The sequence below is a fragment of the Myotis brandtii genome, unplaced genomic scaffold (genome assembly GCF_000412655.1).
Source record: "Myotis brandtii unplaced genomic scaffold, ASM41265v1 scaffold810, whole genome shotgun sequence".
NCBI classification, from domain to species: domain Eukaryota; kingdom Metazoa; phylum Chordata; class Mammalia; order Chiroptera; family Vespertilionidae; genus Myotis; species Myotis brandtii.
This window is the reverse complement of record NW_005371274.1, coordinates 962,810-984,762: the sequence shown is the minus strand read 5'-3', so window position 1 is coordinate 984,762 and position 21,953 is coordinate 962,810. Positions and strand designations below refer to the sequence as shown.

Below are 21,953 nucleotides of genomic sequence, written 5' to 3'. Positions count from 1 at the left end.
GGTTTTGATAAAAGTGTTGGCTTTGCTATCAGTGCATTGGTGATATTTAGTGTGCTGGAGAGAAAGTGAAACTTTCAGTTTGTTGCCAAATAAGCCAGGCGGGCACCTGCCTCAGGTCCTTTGCACTAGCTTTTTCTCAGCCTGAAAGTTCTCCACTTTACCCAGATATGCCCAGGGCTTGCTCCTTTGCTTGCTTCAGGTCTGGGCCAAGATGGCAATATAACCATCTTAGCAATCTTCTTGTCCCACCTCCACCATCCGTCACTCCTGTTCCCCTCCCCCTGTTTAATTTTCCTCCATAGCACCATCACCACCTGATGTGTATCATATTTAAATTTATTATATGTCTCCTTCAACTGGACTATGAACTCTGAGGTCAGGGACTTTGCCTGATTTTTTCCTTCTTTCTTCCCAGTAGCTAGAGAAGAGCCTAGCATTATAGTAAGCATGTAATAAATGTGTTCAATGAAGGAATCTGTTACTTCTCTTAAAGGTAAGCAGTGTCATATAGTCAAATGCATAAGTCATTTGACTTAAATTTGAATCCTAACTCTGCTGCTTACCAGCCCAGATGACATGAAGAAAATTATGTTTCTTAATTGGGAAACGAAGTTTTAAAATAGGTGATCTTACATGCTCTATCATTATTTCTTTTGTTGCTCTTATTTATTTATATATTTTTCTATTTTAGTTTTTTTCTTCTAGTTCTGGCTGCACTTATATGGTAGAACTCATTAATTATTTTACTCTAGCTTTTTTGGTTTGTGGGAAACTCGGAGATAAGCGAACATTTTCACAGATCTCAATTTTTCTCTTTTTTTAAAGAAGATGTTTTTATTGATTTTAAAGGGAGAGAGGGAGAGAGAAAAACATTGATCTGTTGCCACCTGCATGCCCCCTACTAGGGATTGAGCCCCAAACCCTGGGCATATGCCCTGACTGGGAATTGAACTGTGACCTCTTGGTGCATGGGATGACACTCAATCCACTGAGCCACGCCAGTCAGAGCATAGTTTTTCTCTTTTAAGTTTGTATAATTGTACACAAACTTCTCAATCTTACAGTCCTCTCCACCAGGGTATGGCTTGCTTTTAGAAGGAGAAAGGAACATGCCAGTGCTGAATCGGATCTTTGAACCATACCTCCTATTAGCCAGAGCGTAGTTTTTGGCTGGTTCAGCTCCTTCTAACTTGTCAGTTCTGTCACACCATCTGGAGAAAGCAGTTCCTCTCCCTCTTTGCCTCCACTAGCACACATGGCATGTTTCATACTTCTTTTTTAGACTTTATGTTTTTCCTCATGAGAAGAAGAGACAGACTCAAGAGTTCAAACCCTATCTTCAGGAAAGTATATGAATTGGTATTCAGTTTCTTGATCCATCTCGAAAGGCCACATGTCACATTGGGAAGTAATAAATCAGCTATTTTACTGTCAACATTTTCTTCCAGCCCATTTGCTTATGTGGACCCCTTGCACTGTAACATGGCCTATTTGTACCTTGAGCTCCTCAAAGACTCACTCAACGAGTATGCATATGCAGCAGAGCTAGCAGGCTTGAGCTATGACCTCCAAAATACCATCTATGGGATGTATGTAAGTACCCACGTCTTAGAGCCTTCCACTCATCAACATTATTTTTGCATTGATTTGATGGAAGCATTTTTGATTGAGGGTATGAGATTAATTTATTTTTTTAATCTTTATGGCTAATCATATTTTCTCATTTAATTTTTAAGTTAGCTCTTATTTTAAGTATTCAGCAATTTACCATTCATATTATGCCAATTTTCCTTGATTTCTTTTTTTTCTTTTAACATCTTTCATCAGATTGTCATATTTTTCTTCTCAAACAAAATTGGACCCTGATTTAGGTTTAGATCTTACCCATTCTATATCTGAAGTCTTGGTCTTTGACAACAGAGAATGACGTCTTGCTGCCATTGTAAAACATAAGGTTGGCCTGTACTATTTCCCTAGCCATTCAGATCATGAGGCTGCATATCCATACTCTTCGGTCATGTTTCTTCATTACCATGTCACTGCTTGAGGTATCAAAGCATTTCTTTTGTTTTTCTTTTTGTTAGTCGCTACATTTATGCTGATCCTCTCCATTGCAACATGACATACCTGTTTATCAGGTTATTGAAGGATGATTTAAAAGAGTATACATATGCAGCACGCCTCTCAGGTTTGAGCTATGGCATTGCATCAGGAATGAATGCAATACTTGTAAGTAAAATGAAAACCAAAGAAAAGGCACCACAGCATTTAAGCATTGTGTTGAGCGTGAGAAAACTATTAACTTCTGCATTTTTAAACAAGAAGATTGATGGTTTTTTTCTTGCACCCTTTTAATGATTGAAGAACTCAGATTAGTATTAGCTACACTAATGAATGATTTAGTAGAGTTTAGTGCATCTTGTGAACATGTATATGTGCTACATTCACTTGCACGTTCCTCTGCTTCAAATTCTTAACATATTAACTCTGAAAGCATGTTGTTCTTTTCATGTGTTTGAGTATATTAACATCTCTAAGTGCAAGATGTCCATAGCTATTGTTGTGGTGCTTGAATTTTATTTATATATAAGCATCCTTTATTTCTGCTGACAATAGTAAAAATCCCTGTGGTTAGATACTTGTGGCATTTTCATTTCACTTTTTTTGTAACATGCTTCATTAACTATTTTTAAGTGTGTTTCAAAATAATCATTGTTAAATGCACTCTAAGAAATAACTAGATCCTTTCTTGACACTGTTTGTGATATATTTCCAAACTTATATCTCATTTCCAAATTAACATCCCTTTATGGCACACATTCACCTTCACTTTTCTTGAAAATATATGTTTTAGTAACAACTAAAATGAGAGCATGTGCTGTGTACTTCTCTTTATAAATTCTTATACAAAAGATTTTAGGGTTTTAAATTTTTGTTTATTTTGCAGCAACTTTTTTTCTTCACACAAGTAAATTTTCTGGTAGCTTTTGTTTAATGTATAAGAATGTATACAATGTAACCATTCTCAGAGTCCAGGGAAATTTGAAGGTCAGAGATCAAAATAAACTCCAAATAGAAAAGTAATAATCCATTGTTTACTTTTCACTATTGAGTTTTAGTAGCACATTACCATTCATATAAAAAATTTGTTGTTTGTGACAAAATGGGCTTTCGGCTAATTGTCAGTCTAGTTCCCACAGCATGTGATGTGCTTTCCATGGCCACAAACCTTCACTTCTGCTGAGGTTCTTGCCTATCATTTTTCATAAGGTAGATAACCTCTACTGCAGTAGGTGCCACCTTGTGCAAATATAATAATAGGAAATATGATAATAGGCATCCCTCACTTTTCAAAATGTTATGCTTAAATTGTCCCAAGGCAAAAATCCAGTGTATCCTCACTACACATCTGTTTTGCCATTAGCTTTTGACAGATCAGCAGAACTCATCCAGCAAGCAAGTGGTGAGACATATGAGAAAAGTGCCAAAATGCCACATAATAAAAAATTGGGAACTGCCTGATTTCTCCAAATAGGTTTTTTAAAATATTTAAATATAAACAAGATGGGGACAGATCCAGTAGTTTGTAGATAATACTCCCCTATGACTTTTCTTACCACACCTGTAAAAACCTTAAGCCAACCATTCCTTAGAAATTTTTTGAAGATTAAACTTGAAATACATTTCTATAATTAATTTAGACTTTATGAGAACTTGAATTTTGATGATATGGTGTGTGCTGCCACAGTTGGGCATCAGATGAGTTTTCCTACTGTTGGTTTTGTCTAAGAAAAGCAAAATCGTGCTTTTAGTTATTAGTAAATACCAATAATTAATGTTATCTTCCTAAGTGTTAAACTATATTTATGGGAAGTTAAATTAATTGAGTTTTTTGTTTCACTTTTATTTTAAAGCACTTGGTTTGGGGATTTCCTGAATGTTTACAAATCAAGCTTAAGATATTTTATGATATTTTTAGACTTTTAAAACCCTGAACTCTTTCTCTAGCTCTCGGTGAAAGGTTACAATGACAAGCAGCCAATTTTGCTAAAGAAGATTATTGAGAAAATGGCTACCTTTGAGATTGATGAAAAAAGATTTGAAATTATCAAAGAGGCAGTAAGTTTTCTGAACTTATTTTTATAATTTGTTGGGTTTTTTTTGTCCATGAAGTGATTTTTAAAGTACTTATAAAATTAATGAACCCATGTATTCCTTCACTAGTATATGCGATCTCTTAACAATTTCCGAGCTGAACAGCCTCACCAGCACGCCATGTACTACCTCCGCCTCCTGATGACCGAGGTGGCCTGGACAAAAGATGAATTAAAAGAAGCCCTGGATGGTGAGACTCTGTTTCTACTTATAGCATAATACTTTCTTCATTTTTTCCTAAAATAATTTTATTGTATCCTGACATCTAGTGTTTATGCTTTCTAATAACTTAGAGTGCTCTTAAACCCCGATTTGCATACTTTTTTATGAAAACAGTGGTGACCGTTGAAGTGGCTTTGGTATTCAGGCAGTTTACCCACATTTGCTATTTTCAACCTGGACCAACAGCAGTTAATTAGAACTGTTCAGCCGAAACCGGTTTGGCTCAGTGGATAGAGCGTTGGCCTGCGGACTGAATGGTCCCAGGTTTGATTCTGGTCAGAGGCATGTACCTGGGTTGCGGGCACATCCCCAGTGGGAGATGTGCAGGAGGCGGCTGATCGATGTTTCTCTCTCATTGATGTTTCTAACTCTCTCTCTCCCTTCCTCTCTGTAAAAAATCAATAAAATATATTAAAAAAAAAAAAAAAGAACTGTTCATAGATTTCTGCAGATGACAAGATATTTTGACCAAAGCACTTACCTTATTAATGCTGTTTTCAGAAAAGGAGAAAAGGGCTACTAGGTTTGAAAGTCTTACCCTGTAGGGAGTACTCAGGCATCTGTCAATCAGTTTAGTTCAGTTAAAAACTAGGAACTGTAGAAAGACTGAAGGGTCATCTTTTGTTTTTTCTAAAATTTTAATTCTAATTTTCATAGGTTTGCTTGAAAGTTGTAAATTCTTTGAGGGTAGTAATTATGCCTGCCTTTTATCCTCGTTATTTAGTATCTCATCTAATGTTATATGCTCTATGTGTGTCTAATGAATGCTTAATGAAAGAAATGAAATTACTTTTAGGGGTCCTTCATTGAAAAGAATGAAGACTGACATCACCCTTTATTATTTTTATCTTTTTCATTTCTTGGTGTTACTTTACCAATTAATCTTTCTTCCTACATGCTCAGCCATAAGGAAAAAGGATGCTATTGAATTTTTAATGATCTTTTATATTAAGTCCTTCTTATGTAACACTGTGCTTTAAATGTCTTCAGTGACAAATTAAGAGCACAGAGTATTGAAAAATCATTATTTTATTGGTTGTCTCAGGCATTGGGTAGGTGTATATAGATTATAAAATTCATTAACTAGAACAGATACATTATTTTTTAAAAATATATTTTATTGATTTCCAAGAGGAAGGGAGAGGGAGAAAGAGACAGAAACATCAATGATGAGAGAGTATCATTGATCAGCTGTTTCCTGCACGCCCCACACTGTGATCGAGCCCACAACCCAGGCATGTGCCCTGACCTGGTTCATAAGTCGACGCTCAAGCACTGAGCCACACCGGCTGGGTAGATACATTATTTTTATATTTATATATTTTTTATTGTTGAAACAGGTACATTTTTAATCTGGATAGTTAATATGCCTTCGTTACATCCAGTTAATAGCAAGAATTTTGCCTTTTTAAAAAACAACCACCAGCCCTAGCCGGTTTGGCTTAGTAGATAGAGTCCAGCCTGCAAACTGAAGGGTCCCAGGTTCGATTCCAATTGGGGGCACATACCTGGGTTGTGGGCTCAATCCCCGGTGGGGAGTGTGCAGGGGTCAGCTGATAGGTGATTCTCTCTCATCATTGATGTTTCTGTCTCCCTCTCCCTTCCTCTCTGAAATCAATAAAAATATAATAAAAAAATAAAACAAAACAATGATATCCTTTAAAACAACAACAATAACCACTTAATTGATTTTAAATACATTTTTCAAGAAACTGAACCTGCATTCAGAATGATCAAAAAGCAGAAGTTTTTTAGTTTCTGGGGCAGATGTTATGTGAATCTTAAGCAGAATAAGCTCTTACGTACTAGTATCTCATAAGCATGTGAAACCTTCCTAAATTATATTTTATAAAGAGAAAGTCAGCACTTTTTTAGTTGAAATTCTTTAATGAGCAACCATTCTGTTCTGATATATATATATGTATATGTATATATATATATTTCCCAGAAACTCTCTGCTGTTGGCCTAAACCTAGGGCATCAACAGAACAAGTCCAGCCATCATTAGGGAGGATAGTATTTATCTTGCTTCATACACACACGCACACACACACACACACACAGACACACACAATAATCCAGTAATGCCAATGTGGCTTAGTCTGGAGACAGCTCATGTGAGAGTGTGAGAGGCTGGCTCCCTCTGACTCTTAAGTCAGTCAGCTATTCAGGTGATGGGATAGCAAGAACCTGAGTTAATTGTGGTCCAACAGTGTTTACCGACTACCTGCGATGCACCAGGTCCTGGACTCCAGTTGCTTGAGATTAAAAATAAAAAGATCATTTATATGGGGTTTCTTTGATTGGGGAGCTCCAGTCTAGTGACAAAGCATGAGTGTAAACAGATCATTTCAGTAGAGGCAAAGGAGTAGGCCTGCAGAGAGTGCTAAGGGAGTGAAGGGTCCTTCGGCAGTGCAATGGAGAAGGACAAGTGTGCACTTTGGAATTAGACCAAGGATCAGATACCAGCTCTGCAACTTAATAACTTGACGATTTTGGTCAGGAAACGTATATTTTCTAAACTTCAATTTTCTCATCATTAAAATGGGGATAATAGCACACACTTTACAGTTTATAACATCTATAAGATGCCAGCCAATAGTAAGCACTTGTTAATTCCTTTTCCATGTCTCTCTTTAAATTTCAGTCACTAATTTTAGCATCCACTGTAGCAATTACTAATATGGTCCTAATGGAAAAGGAACAACTCTTACTTATTGAAGAACTAAGTCAGTACATGTAGAAGGAAAGTGGAGAGTAGAAAACTCACTATTAGAATGCCAAAATAATAATTGATGCAGGCAATATACACCAATGGATGCTAAAATTAGTAGGTAAAAGTTTAGGAAAAACAGGATATTTGTAGAGTTTCAAAGTATTTCCCCCAAATAAATTATTTATTAATTACAATGAGAAAAGTAAGCGTTGATGAGCAGATGGCTTTTCCTAATTGCCTGTAGAGCCTACATGAGTTACTCAGTTATAACCGAAAGAATAAAATAGTGCACTCACAGCAATGACATCTGGCAGACACCACCCCAACCAAGTGATCAGTGTTAACTTCACCAATACTACAGCACACAACACTATGAACCCCTGGTGTGGTGCTCTGAGAAAGGCATGGTACCTCTGTGGTATTCTTTTTAGTAAGACATAAGCTCAATTTAATCATGAGAAGACACTAGCCAAACCCAGATAAAGGTCATTCTATAAAATAACTGAACAATGCTCTTCATAAGTATTAAGATCATTAAAGACAAGGAAAGACCAAGGAACTGTCACAGGTGGGAGGAAATAAGGACACATGACAACTAAATGCGAGGTGGGGTTGCAGGTTACATCCTAGAACAGAAAAGAGAGATTAGTGGAAAAATGGAAATCCAAATAAAGTCTGTATTTTAGTTAATAGTATTGTGCTAGTGTTATTTTCTTAGTTTTGACATTGTACCGTGGTTATGAAAACTTAACATTAGGAAAAACTGGGTGAAGGGCATACAGGAACTCTCTCTACTATTTTTGAATTCTGAACTCTTGTATAAGTCTCGAGTTGACTTTTTTTTTTAAAAACACCTCATAAGTAGAGTCTGTATTTCTTACACCTTTACAGATGTCACCCTTCCTCGCCTTAAGGCCTTTATACCTCAGCTCCTGTCACGGCTGCACATTGAAGCCCTTCTCCATGGAAACATAACAAAGCAGGTGGGTGGTTAAAGTTTTAGCAATCTTTCATGAATCAGTGCAAGAGATTCTTTACCCTCGTCTGTCTAAAGCTGTTAACCACCACAGTGTGATTATAATAGCACATCAGTGTTCACTCAACCCTCTCTGCTCTATGGAGGCATGGGGGAGCAGAATGATGGAAGATTATTGTTAACTGTGGACCTACTGTCATGGCTGTGCTCTGCTGTTGCCTGCCTTGTGCAATCACAGAAGGAAGTGGGGAAAATTATCCTCATTCTGTGTAGGACAGCAGGACTATGTAGAGCAGGAGTGGGGAATGTCTGGCCTGTGGGCCGCATAAGGCCCACAAAATCATTTGATCTGGCTCTGCCAAGGCATAGGGATGAGTTAATTAAATGTTTGACCAAATATAGCAGGCTAATTTTTAAGTTGATAATTTTCTATGATCCATGAAGGATGTTAGAAATATCCAAATAGCCCTTAGCAGAAAAAGGTTTCCCACCCCTGGTGTAATGACTAGGTGCACATGGTGTGGAATCAAACAGCCTGGATTCGAATCCTAACTGTGTCACATATTAGATATGCAGTCTTCTGAAAAGATCTTAACCTGTCTGTGCTCAGTTTTCCTATTTGTAAAATTATAGTTTTAGGATTAAATTAAATAGTAAAGGCCAAGTTTAGCACTCCAGAATTCCTATGGCAGTCTGTCTCAAGAGCCCACCCTCTCTACCACTCTGCTATATACTGTCTCCAAAACAGTACGCCCAGTGGCAGAGGCAGGGTTCTTAGCAAGGTCGGTTTTATTAAAAAATAAAACCTTATGCCCAGCTCCTTTGCTTTGCGGTAACCCCAGCTGTCATTCACTTGGGGTGACTAGCTTTCCATCACCAGTACCTTTCCAGCTTTAGCAATGCCTTTCCCAGCATCAAGATGGTCTGGATCTCTGTTTCTCTTCACTACTACCATAGTGGCTATTGCAAATTGACAAATTCAGTTTTCACCCATTTGAGTAGGATCAAATGTATTTAAGATTTAAAAACCCATTTTTTATGGTAAAGTAAGCTGGTTTATTTCACAGGCATATTTTCATATTGCATAGGCTATCATTCAATATACTATATTTATTTTCACAGACAAGATATATTTGTGTTCTTGTAATTACTGAGACCTGTCTTTTCCACAGGCTGCATTAGGAATTATGCAGATGGTTGAGGACACTCTTATTGAACATGCTCATACAAAACCTCTCCTTCCAAGTCAGCTGGTTCGGTACAGAGAAGTTCAGCTCCCTGACAGTAAGTTGAAATGTTATAACTTTGGTGATGGATAACTTTGACATAATATTGTGGGTAATTACAGGTAGACCAAATTCATTTGGATGATAATGTGTTGTTTTATGGTAAAGAACTACAGGTATGATTAATGATAGGTAATTCTGTCACAAAATTCTCAGTAAGTGGACCAAAGAGATGAAATTGGAGGTAGGCCATTATTTTGAAGAGAATGATACTGGAATTGATGGGTAATTGAGTGTAGAGGAGTTAGGAAATAAATATATCACAAAGCTAAAGAAATGTTGATCATGAATCATGAAATAAAATTTATAAAAACTAGAATTATAATATCTAATGGGAAGCCCATAGGGGTCTTTGGCAGAAATAGTTTTAGGAAAGCTATAGGTCCAGATAACAACATGTATTATTTCATGGATATTTTATGAGGAATTTTAACATAACGGATAATAATTAATATATCAGAGTTCCAATGCCTCATTTGAGCAGCTACGAAAGCAGCTTGAACATAGTATCGCCTCAGGATGTCATGGTTGAATGTGCAAGGATACCTTGAGCACAGCTCTGCAGTTCTGCATGACCAGTCCTCACAGACCTGGTGATGGTTCATCTCAGACTAATGCTACCTTGTTCCTCAGTCACTGCAAAGTGATGCAGGCCTAGAAACAAAATTCAAAGGGAAATCTACCTTTCACACCTCTTTGTATTACACCTCCTGCCTTCTCTAGCTTCTCCTAGGACCTATCTCTTTTGTCTCTCAAATGCCCTCACAGATTTCCCCATTCTCACAAATTACTCAGTTCATATCCCCTTCTCAAAATGCTAGGTGTTAGGAAACATTCTAATTTAGCCAGCTGCTCAGTAATGAATATCTTAAGTAATCCTTCACTTACTCTCCATGGGACAATACTAACAGTTTAAAAAGAAAAAATTCAGGCATTGTGAAGAAGGAGACATTGGGGGATGAGTATGAAAAGGCTGGCCGTGTGTGTGGGAAGGTGGATTACAGCCTGTGTTCTCCGTCCTCTTCTGATAAGAGGAAACTTAGTGCTGCCGGGATAAGTCTGACTGTTAGTCCGAGTGGGACCTGGTCAGGAAAGGGAAATAGGTGCAGTGCAAGTCCATGCTGCTCTTTACTGCTGATGCCTAATTGAGCTTCTAGAAGAGCGAGCAAGCCTGTCATTACTACTGTGTCTGAGAAATCTTACGTTTGTGAGTCATACAGTACTACATACTAAGCACTGTATATTTGCTTCTTCACATTTATTGCTCTTGAAATAAAGTTATCAGATCATAAAGCATAATTGTCTATTCATAATTTTGATGAAATGTTTGATCAGTGTACCTGAGTTTTAGTCCTAGCTAAAGGACTTGGACATGTTGCCCCCTTCTCAGGGTCTCAGTTTTCTCCTCTTTAAAGTGAGATGTTAGGCATTGTACACATTGGTGTAAATCTGGAAAATGACCGTTAGTGTGGGTGTGAGTAAGCAGTATTGGGGATAGAAAGTTAAATAGAAACTCAAGATAATAAAGGCACAACTAGTAATTAACATTTTTTGTATGGTTATGAAAACATAGGTGTTATTTCTATTGAGGTTTTTACATGTATTAGCTAGTTCTAATTTAGTACATACACTACATTGTCCATTTTATTAACTATGGATCTTATTTAGCATTAATACTTAGTCATAAAATATTTAGTCTTTCATAAGTTCTTTGCTTTTTAAATTCAGTGCATGTTTAATGGGGGTCCACCACATACAAATCACTGTAATAGGATTCCCAGGGGTAAGTTGAATTTCACATTCTAATAAATTAATTGCAATTTGGAATTGCCAAAAAACACCCATCAAATTGAACAACTTTTCAAACAAAACACTAACCTTCCTGAGCCCTAAATAAGTGTTTGAATGTGTTATTCTCTTCTAGAAGGGTGGTTTGTTTACCAGCAGAGGAATGAAGTTCACAATAACTGTGGCATCGAGATCTACTACCAGACAGACATGCAGAGCACCTCGGAGAACATGTTCCTGGAGCTCTTCTGTCAGATCATCTCCGAGCCCTGCTTCAACACCCTGCGCACCAAGGAGCAGCTGGGTGAGAGGCATGGGGCGGCGGGTGTCCTAGACCTTGAGGAGCAACCGTTGTCCTCAGAAAAAATTCTGTGTTGCTTCAGGCGCGCTCTATTCAGAAAGACTTGTGAAACCTGTTTATGGGGGATCTACTTCTAAAAGATAAACAATTAATAGCTTATAGACACAAACGCAGTTCTTGAGATGACACTGTGTCTACATTACATACATGTCAATAAAGAGGACATGTGTGTGGAGGAGAGAGGATGCTAAGGGCAGGCTGTTACGGGTGGCAAGGTGGGAAGCAGGCCATCCAGGGAAGCTTAGGCTCACTAACTGGGTTCTCTGAGGGTGCAGGTTTTTTCTCTTACTCATGTTGGGACACATAGAAGTTACTCAGTGTTTGTTGAGGAAATGTTTCAGGCAGAGATTTAAGCACTATTTAAAGTCCTGGAGATCTTAGCAGGTTTGATTAAGGAGGGGAAAAAAGAAGCTCCAGTAATACCGGGAAGAACCAGTGAAGAAGGATTTGGGCGAGTCTCTCCAAGTACCAATCTGTTTTTCAACAACCATCATGGCAGATGCTAGACCATGGCCATAGCTGTTATGGCTGGACCTTCCCTTCAGGGAGCTCACAATCTAATCAGGAAGGCAGACCTGTAAAGGGGTAATAAGAATTACAGTACAGTGTGGTTTAAACTCTGAAGGCTGTACTGAAGAGCGTTTCAGAAGTGTGGTCCAGGGCCGAGCAGCTGAAGGAGGCACGCCACGGGTTTAGTTTAGAAAAGATGTTGAGGGGAGGTAGTAGTGCATGAGCGCAATCTCTAGAGATTTCCAGTCTGCATGGAGTTGGTCTAGGAGTGGGTTACCTAACAAAATTCAGTGGTAGAAGCAAGTTCACATCAGAAACTTGGATGTGGAAGGAAACAGTGCCAGGACAAGGGGCAGGGATGGAAATAACTTTAACCTAGATTGAAGGGGATTAACTAGCAGATAACTAGGAGTTGTGGGATGTTGAGCTGAATGATAAATGGGGTTCTTTTTGTTTTATTTTTGTATTAAGAAGAAAGAGTTATCGCTAACTTTTTGACTATTCTTTAGAGAGCTCTTCTGCTTTGTCCTGAAGATACTTTATTCATTTTTCTTCAGAGGTTAATAATATAAAACCCTAATGTGGATTTTATTTGCTCTGACAGCATAATTTTTGAAAGATTAAAAGTCTGAGTCTCAAATGCCAAGGTCCTGACTGGCTGGTGTTTATGTTTCAGGCTATATCGTCTTCAGTGGTCCACGTCGAGCCAACGGCATACAGGGCTTACGATTCATCATCCAGTCGGAAAAGCCTCCTCACTACCTAGAAAGCAGAGTGGAGGCTTTCTTAGTCACCATGGAAAAGTCCATAGAGGACATGACAGATGAGGCCTTCCAAAAACACATTCAGGCGTTAGCAATTCGCCGACTAGACAAACCAAAGAAACTGTCTGCAGAGTGTGCTAAATACTGGGGGGAAATCATCTCCCAGCAATACAACTTTGACAGAGGTAAGGCAAAATGAGGGTCCCAACATTCATGGCATGTACACGTAACTTTTAAGGACATTGAGGCCATTCATTTTGTAGGTGATGGTCTAGTACTGATTTGGGAGGGGGATGGGAGTACAGCACTTCTAAAAAAAAACATTATTTAGTATAACTTTCCTACTAGAAACTTTATCTTTTTTTCTTCTCGGAAGCTAGAGCTGGATCTACCTGTATCTTATACTAACACACTAGTAATAAATCTTATTTCACTTTTTGTGCTCAATCACTGTGCCCTGAGGCTCTGAGCATGGATATGTAGGCATTTATATTCCATAACACTGAAAAAAAGAAAAAGAAAAATTTGCAGATGCAACTCTCTTGAGGCAGTGCTGCCCTGGAGGCACTGGGGTTCAAACATTTGCCTTTAGGGATCTCCAAAACTGTCTCAGTGCTTTTAAATTTGGGAAAGCTATGCTCCCCAGAGCCTCCTGCTTACCACCTCCCTTCTACCTCTCTTCTAGAGCGGAGAGAACAGTGGGTGCGATAAGCTACACTGGAAGTCAGGAGAGTTGGGTTGTGTTCTCATTCTGATACTGATAAGCTGAAGGTCTTGGCCAGCTTACCTTTTTGGGCCTCTGTTTCCTTACCTGTAATATTTCAAGCTGTTGTATTCACTGTTCATATAGTACCTTTTACTGAGCGTTTGCCATGTGCCCTAGCTATGTGTTACTGTTATTTATCATTTTTCTTGTTCTCACTACAGCCCCATTAAGTAGTTATTAGTCCCAGTTTCAGGACGAGGAAACTGAGGCCCAGAAAAGTAGAAATGACTAGCCCAAGACCCAACAGCTCAAATGTAGAAAGCCAGGACATCCTCTTAACTTTTTACTTGAAATTTATTCCCTTACCACTTGTAGGAGCAGATGATCACTTAAAAATGTGGATACTTAGGACTGTTGAAATGAAGTATATTGTCATTTCATATAGTATTCTGGGCTACTTAACATGGGATTATTAGTAAATTATTGTATGATTACTTTTTCAGACAATACAGAAGTTGCATATTTAAAGACACTTACCAAGGAAGATATCATCAAATTCTACAAGGTAAATTGAGTTTCTATATTTAGATTTTGACTGATAAGGAAATATTGTATGTGCTGTGTTATGTGCTTGTTGCTGCTTTTAACCCATTTGGGCAGGATGTATGAAGGCATTTTTATGGGTGGAGGTAATTTGGACATATTACTGTTAGAAAAAAGAGACAATTCCTATTGAACCCAGGGACCAGGGACTGTGTGGCGCATCCTGGCTTCTGGATCCATCTCTTTACACCCTTTTGTTTCTTCTCTCTGTTCCCCACCCCAAGCCCACAAAGAACATTGCTGAGCTTGTTGGGTGGGAAGCAAGAGCAAAGAAAACAAATAGAACTTGAGAATTAGAGTTCTCCACTCTCTGACAACTATAAGTTGTCTTCACCCTTTTAGGTGCCACTGTGGCTGCTGCTTTAGATAAATGATCACTCACTCTACCTTTGAACAGTGTATTGGGATCTTACGAGTTTTGAATGCCTGTACTTATAGAGATAGTTTATCAAAAGAAAAGAGAAACACCACCATTAAAGTTTTCCCAGTACAGTTTTAAGAGGTTAGCACCATCTAAATTTTCCCCACCTGTAACAAAATTCTTATAAGGGTAGCAAACATTTTGTAAAGTGGTTATATAATGTCTAATAAGCATGCTAAGTGCAGAAATTAAAATTTTTTACTGCAATGGAGTTGCACTTCAAGTGTTACATATATATTTTTTGTAATATGTTGTGGCCTCTCTGTAAAATACTTTTATGTCTGTTTTGCAGGATAAAGAGCAAAATTATACTCTGTAATTACCATGGTGCCTTACAATTATATCCTAGGTAGTGCTCTAGCCAATTCTCCTGGCTCATATCTGATTTGTTAGGTGCCGGTTGTTTGGTCAGGAACTGAGTCCTGCCCTGTGCTAACATCTCTTTTGGGGGGAAAATCGTCTACTTTACAATGTCATTTTCAGGGTATATAGTAACTGACCATACAAGAGTCAGTACATGCAGTTCTCATTCCAATGGTTTTGTGAAATTACTTGTACAGTGAAGGCTAATCACGTTTTTCTCCTATAGTAGGGTTCCCAGTACCCGTTCAGTTCACCAGTGTTGGTGCTGTGGGGGGATGGGGAAAAGGCAGTGCCTGACCTGGAGGTACCCAGAGTTTCCTAGAGGAAAGGGTGACCTTGCACTGTCTACGCGTCACTTACACTTACCGCCCCCAAATCCCCTGCAAAACCACAAGCCAAAAACACCTTAGCAGTACAAAAGGGGAGACAATACAATTTCAGTTTCAAAATTTGAGGTTAAAAGCCAGTATTTTGAATGCCCTTTTTTAGCAATGAGATTTGAGCTTTTTGGCTGTGGAAATGGCTGGGCAAATTATTTTCTTTACTTCACAGCTCCCTTCGCATTGTGTAAAGGAAGATAAGAGTCTCATCTAAACTACTCTTGCTCTTTGGCAGTAATAGTCTTAAAATATAAATATATTTGGATAAGGGAACAGGCTATGCATGTGTGGGGGCAACGGGTGTATAGGAAATCTCTGTACCTTCCACTCAGTTTTGCTGTAAACTTGAAATGCTTTTAAAAATAAAATCTAGCCCTAACCGGTTTGGCTCAGTGGATAGAGCGTCGGCCTGCGGACTGAAGGGTCCCAGGTTCAATTCCGGTCAAGGGCATGTACCTTGGTTGCGGGCACATCCCCAGTAGGGGGTGTGCAGGAGGCAGCTGATGGATGTTTCTGACTCTCTATTCTTCTCCCTTCCTCTCTGTAAAAAATAAATAAAATATATTTAAAAAAAATAAAATAAAATCTAGCCCTAGCTGGTTTGGCTCAGTGGATGGAGTGACGGCCCATGGACTGAAGGGTCCTGGGTTCGATTCCGGTCAAGGGCACGTACTTCAGTTGCAGGCTCGATTCCCAGCCCTGGTCGGGACCCATGTAAGAGGCAACTAGTCGATGTGTCCCTCTCACATCGGTTGGTTGGTTGGTTGGTTGGTTGGTTGGTTGACCTGCCTTTAGAGAAATGGGGATTATCCCCAGTTGGTCAGGAAGTTGAGAACAGTCTGAAACAGAAGAGGGCATCATTCTACTGTCAACTACTGTAGGTTAATAAGAAGACTGTGAAGGTTTGGGTGAAAAGTGATCAAGAATAGATCTTTGGAAGCAAACTTTTCACTCCAGTCAGATGCTCTCATCCATGTTCCTGGCGGCAGACCTGGCCTGAATTCTGAAAGAACTGGAGAGGCCAGAGCACACGTGTGGGAGAACTTGGCTGCTCACCAGCTGGAGAAGCCATGGTCGGTGTGCTGTGTAGCATGGGCGGGGCCTCCATGGCAGCTGCACAGGACCAGGCTTATCATAACAGCTCCATAAATAACTGTGGGGTTGATTTGGCCTCGCTGATGGTCTCTTCCTCTGAGGATACAAAATGTTACTTTGGCCTGAGGCATTAGGGGAAGCTTTATCACAACTTGTGTTTTCCCTTCGGAAAACATGGATTAAGATCCAGCACTAAGAAACAGGTGTAGAGACACTGCACTCCCCACAGGATCTGTCTGCCAGCCGCCCACTCCAGGTGCTCATGGCAATGACCAAGGGGGAGCCTCCAAAGCAATGTGGTGGGATGGAGAGCAAGCAGCCCTCCCTTCCGGCATCATCCCTTACGAGCTGGGACAGCAGCAAGTCCTTCTACCTGTGTTTTAGAGGTCGCGTCGTAGCTTAGAGAGACTCAAATGAGCTGACACAGGAGAGTGCTTGGTACAAAGCAGAACTCTCAACAAACGTTGGTTTCCTTCTCTTGGTAGCTGCAGAATGGGAGAAGGGTCTTAGAGGAGCAGGCTTTGTGGTCGTTCCTTGACTAAGCGCAGGCCATTGTCCCAGTATCATACCCTAGTGAGTGCGAGGCTCCGTTTTTAATCCCAGCTGAGGTACTTCCTAGGCGTAAAGTTTTGCTCACATCACCTAATCTCCTTGGACGCATTTGTGAAATGGGGTTAAGAACAATTCTTGCCTAAGGTTTGTAGAGTTTAAATAAAAGACTGCAAGTGTGGAGGAAGGAAAGGAAGCTGACTCTTCTTTGCTGTAAGAGAGCATCTTTTTGTCCCTTCGTGGGGCGAAAGGTGACTCGGCTATTCTCTCTGCCTAGGAAATGTTGGCAGTGGATGCCCCGAGGAGACATAAGGTGTCCGTCCATGTTCTTGCCAGAGAAATGGATTCTTGTAAGTATTAAATATTGACTTTTTAAAAACATGTATGTTTTTAGTCACCTGCTAGCTGTCTCTTGCCATAGCCACATCCTTACGGAGCACCAGGAAGTAAAGAAGTGCAGAGGGGAGCTGGCGGGAGACAGGGTCTGCTCTAGCAAAGCCAAAATAGGGGGAAAGGGGAATGAGGCAGCAGAGGAGAGAGCTGACCAGGTGGCACAGTGTCAGGCTGGCCACGGTGCTGTGAGAAAACACAGCTAACAGCTGGTGGGACATCCCAAGGAAGTTGTATGGAGCACTGTGTGTGTGGGTGTGTGTATGTGTGTGTTGGGGGCGGGGGGAGGGAGAACCGGCTCAGCCCTGCCCATCTCCTGCCTCTGACTGGCCAAGTTTGCCCCACAACCAGTAAGTGCTGCTGCCTTCTTGGTTGTTTTGTTTTCGGTGGCCAGAGCTTCAGGGTCCAGTGAGGTCAGACCTGGGCATTAAAATTGCTGCTTTAATAACCATGGTAACATCATGAGCCATCACTGGGACTCCAGGGAGGAGGCAGGACAGCAGGCAGGGCTTGAGGAGCAGGCAGCCTGAGAGGATCTGAGAAGTACACAAACCAGGTCTGGCACAGCTGTGTAATGAGCTGAGTCTGGTTTTGATTTTATTTTTAAAGTTGCTCTTGTGTGCTAGTCTCAGTCAGTGCAAAGCACTAAGCCCTTCGTTTTCTTACAGGTCCTGTGGTTGGAGAGTTCCCGTGTCAAAATGATATAAATCTGTCACAAGCACCAGCCTTGCCACAGGTAAGAAATGTGAATGTTTTGTTAGGTTGCGCTGTGAGAGGACTTACCACCTAGGACAGTGATGGCGAACCTTTTGAGCTCGGCGTGTCAGCATTTTGAAAAACCCTAACTTAACTCTGGTGCCGTGTCACATATAGAAATTTTTTGATATTTGCAACCATAGTAAAACAAAGATTTATATTTTTGATATTTATTTTATATGTTTAAATGCCATTTAACAAAGAAAAATCAACCAAAAAAATGAGTTCGCGTGTCACCTCTGACACGCGTGTCATAGGTTCGCCATCACTGACCTAGGAGGACCTAGTGGCTTCAGGCCACCGACTGTTCAAGCCTCTGCTTTAGGTCTCTCTTAAAGGCCAGGTCCTCCTCCTCCTGACAGCTCCCAGGGGCCATACCTTTGCATTTTCAGCTGCACAGAAACTTAGCCTCTGCTCTTGTCTGCCTTTGCCTCTAGCTTAAACAGTTGTGTTACTCTGCAACGAGCCATGTCCAGCCCCTTTGGCCCCAGTCCCTTCCACAGTGCCTGCGTATTTTAATCATCTGGAAGGGCTGGCATTTAATTGCAGGAGGAGGAAAACTGGCCATGTAGCCAGGCTCTTGCTGGGTGGGCACACGCGCCGCTGGCACTCTGCCGAAGCCTTGGCGCTGAGCCCCTGGTGTGCCAGCCCCAAGAGAGCCGGGGGTCTTCCTTCCGGCCCAGAATCTCACGGGGGCATTCCTGCAGGTTTTCGTATACCCTCTGACCTGCTGATCCAGGAGGAAAGGTCATAATATATGGGTAGAAACTAGTGTATGAAAAGAAAAGGAAAATGTCTATGCCCTGTTCGGTCTGCTTTTTAGGCTGAAGGCACTAAGAGACAATTTATTTCCTTTGCAGCCTGAAGTGATTCAGAACATGACCGAGTTCAAGCGAGGCCTGCCCCTGTTCCCCCTTGTGAAGCCACATATCAACTTCATGGCTGCAAAGCTCTGAAGACCCCACGGTGGCAGAGTGCAGGCGGACGCATTCCCGGGTCTTCCAGGCTACGAAACAGTCTTGGCCACTTGAAGAGTTTCTGGTTCACTGTTAGCGACACACACGGAAAAAGAGATGGTGTCAGATGTCATTATGTAGAAACATTAAAAATCCAGAGTAATTAAATTACAAGATCTTATAGATGTAGAGTATTTTTAAAATACATGCCTCTTAAATATTTAAAAATTTTTCATTACTAAGAGAAATTCCCTTATATAACAATACTTAAAATGATGAATGATATTCCTTTAGAACCTTCTTTCCCTCTTCTGTAAAATAGTTACTTATTAGAAGAAAATGTTACATTTTTTCTAAAAGCCTCCTAGGTTGACAGCAAAGGCTTCAAAGCAGGTAGAAAGAAAGGTAATACCTTTTTAAAAAGCGATCCTCAAACTTGCTTTCTACCTGATGGTTTCGTGTAAATCAATGGAGAACATTACATTTGGCAGATAATGAACAAAGCAATGCAATTTTCTTTTATTAGTGAAATTGCTGAATATAAGGCATGGTTTTAATCTTTTTATAAAATTTGAACATGTTTTTTATTCAAACTAGTCAAATGCTGGAAAACCCTAGAACACCCTACTTTATAGTGCTAGAAATACAGACTCACCTTACATCAATTTTGTCCCAAACTGAATTTCTCAGGATTACTGTGATTTGTTCCTTTCTGATTGAACTATATCGACATTCTTGTTGTTCGTCGTTGGTTTGTGGTGTTCCATCAGTTTTACTTTTCCCCATCAACATGTTACTGTGTTTAACAAGTACAGATAGGGCGAACTTCAGATCCCACTGAGTGTGTGACATGCTTGTCCAACATCAGCTCGTGTAGACACCTGTCACTTTTTATTACCATGAGTGGTAGTATATGAACCAAAATATTTGCCCCCTTGTGAATCAAAAGGCAACAAGAACAAAGCCACCTTTTTTGAGGTATAAAAAAATAAAGTCTTGGATTCTCTACTAGCATGATCGCCATAAGACCCTAAAATCCATTCTTACTGCCAGTCTAATATTCCCATAAGCATTAAGGTGTTTTTTTTTAAATATATATAAATATAAACATATGAACACACAAATGATGACTGCAGTGGACTTTTAAAAAATATTTTTCTCATGAGATACTATTTTAAGTGAAATTGTTACGATAGCTTTAACAGCTGTTTTGAAATATTTGCTGTTACTAAACTTCAAGAGAAATTGTGACTACCTTCCACACACAGGCGCCTGTAACAATAGTGGCCCTGTTGTCCGCTAACTCAGGCAGAGCAATGAGTGGCATTTTCCAGTGACCTGTTACCTCCACACGAGCCCATTGGGCAGGATTTCTTTCTGTAGAATCATGTCTTTTCACATCTTCAGTTTTCACATTTTCCATTTCCCAAGTAATCTAAATTTGGGGCAAGAGTGATATAATCACTACTGCGGAGGCTGCTTTGGAAAGCGGGGCTCCATTTCCGTCACATAAACGTGGTGCTGTAACTGTCTTCTATCCCTACCTTCACGGGCTTCCTTGTGTGAAGCCCATCTTTGTCCCTCGGAAGGTGCGTGAGTCCTCACTTCCTTCTGGTTTTATGCATTTGTAGACTATGCAGCTTTTCATCGAACTGCAAGTATATACAAGAGGAATCTAAAATTAGCCGTGAGTGTTTGAGTCCACCACTATAAGGGTGAATAACTGAGTAACTTTAAGCTCTTGAAAAAAAAAAAAAAGGTGAAATTCAAGTTATTTTTATGAACAAGTCACATGAAGAAATCTGAAAGGAATGGCATGTGGTCTTCCAGGGATGTGGGGTTATTATTGGGTGTGCTCCAGCATCAGCTGGTTTCCAGATTAGATCGAGAGCTACCATTGGATCGATCACTCAGGCATACTAATGGATTCATCTAGCGGGGTCCAAGCTGCAGTCCAGGAACAATATCAGACAACCCAGGTTCTGTATCCCGAAACTATTTACTCAGTGCTTAGTAAAGATTTGTGAAACAGACTAAGTTATTAGTCACCTGTGACATTTTAGAAGAGTCTTCTGGGCTAGTTGATTTGGAAGAGAGAGCATGTGACACAGCCCGTGTGGTGGAGTGCTAGGGTAATCCTGTTTACAATAAATTGCCTGAATTTAACCTCTGCAGTTTGCATTTGTATTATTTTTACTGTTTCTGTGGCCAGTTCTCAACCTACCTCTCAACATCCTGATTTCACAATGTTTCCTGCCTTCATTGTTCCTACTGCAGAAAGCAGTGAGTTTTTTCCTTTAAGTGCACCTGGTAGCATGATTTAGTCAAAAAAATGGGTCAGTTTCACACTCTTAAGAGTAGATGGTTGAACAAGAATCCCACGTGAGAAGCTGACCTCCTTGCTGTGAGTATTGTCAGAGTCCAAACCAGGAAAGATTTGTCCCTGGCATTACAGGGAAGAAAATAAAAGGTTAGGAAAACAAAAATGTCTCTCCTCTCCTCGACAGCTGGTTTTGCGTCTTCTTACCACACTGCAGGCTAGGCAGATACCTGTGCAGCCCCTGGCCTCTGGCTCCCTATCAAGATAACCTTTCTGCTCATGTGATTGTCAGCAGGCTCAGACCCGCACTTCAGAAGGGAATCTGCTTGTCCCTAAGTTTCAAGCCGCAGACAATGGTGCAGCCCCCATGGCATTGTGCCCGGTGGTGCTGCAGTCCGTGAGAATCCTCTGGTCCCCTTCTCCAGTTCTTCAGTACAGCTTCTTGGAATATTTATGTTTTTGCGATCTTCCTTTTGTAAGGGTGGTTCCTGCCCTCGGAACCCTTCCCTGCCAGGGCTCTTGCCCAGGTGACTCAGATCCCTATTCCCTGCTGCCTGTCAAATGAAGTTCACTTGAACATGGTACACTCCATTGTTCCTTGTGGCAGAGCTTATTGGTACTATGGCGTTGCTACTT

General features: G+C 40.3%; 1 protein-coding gene across 2 annotated transcripts in view; it reads left to right on the top strand.

The window, feature by feature from the left end:
- Positions 1 to 21,167, top strand: part of IDE (insulin-degrading enzyme) — a 79,629-nt gene extending 58,462 nt beyond the window's left edge. Inside the window, exons 15-25 of one of the 2 annotated variants that reach the window (XM_014531563.1) lie at positions 2,085 to 2,229; positions 4,009 to 4,119; positions 4,225 to 4,345; positions 7,985 to 8,076; positions 9,242 to 9,353; positions 11,280 to 11,447; positions 12,691 to 12,963; positions 13,988 to 14,049; positions 17,173 to 17,245; positions 17,954 to 18,021; positions 18,902 to 21,167. In XM_014531563.1, the coding sequence (XP_014387049.1) occupies positions 2,085 to 2,229; positions 4,009 to 4,119; positions 4,225 to 4,345; positions 7,985 to 8,076; positions 9,242 to 9,353; positions 11,280 to 11,447; positions 12,691 to 12,963; positions 13,988 to 14,049; positions 17,173 to 17,245; positions 17,954 to 18,021; positions 18,902 to 18,997 (1,321 nt within the window). In that variant the 3' untranslated portion in view covers positions 18,998 to 21,167. Of the gene's footprint in view, positions 1 to 1,448; positions 1,594 to 2,084; positions 2,230 to 4,008; positions 4,120 to 4,224; positions 4,346 to 7,984; positions 8,077 to 9,241; positions 9,354 to 11,279; positions 11,448 to 12,690; positions 12,964 to 13,987; positions 14,050 to 17,172; positions 17,246 to 17,953; positions 18,022 to 18,901 lie in introns of both variants that reach the window. The other variant, XM_014531562.1, reaches the window with a different exon arrangement.
- Positions 21,168 to 21,953: the final 786 nt, after the last annotated feature.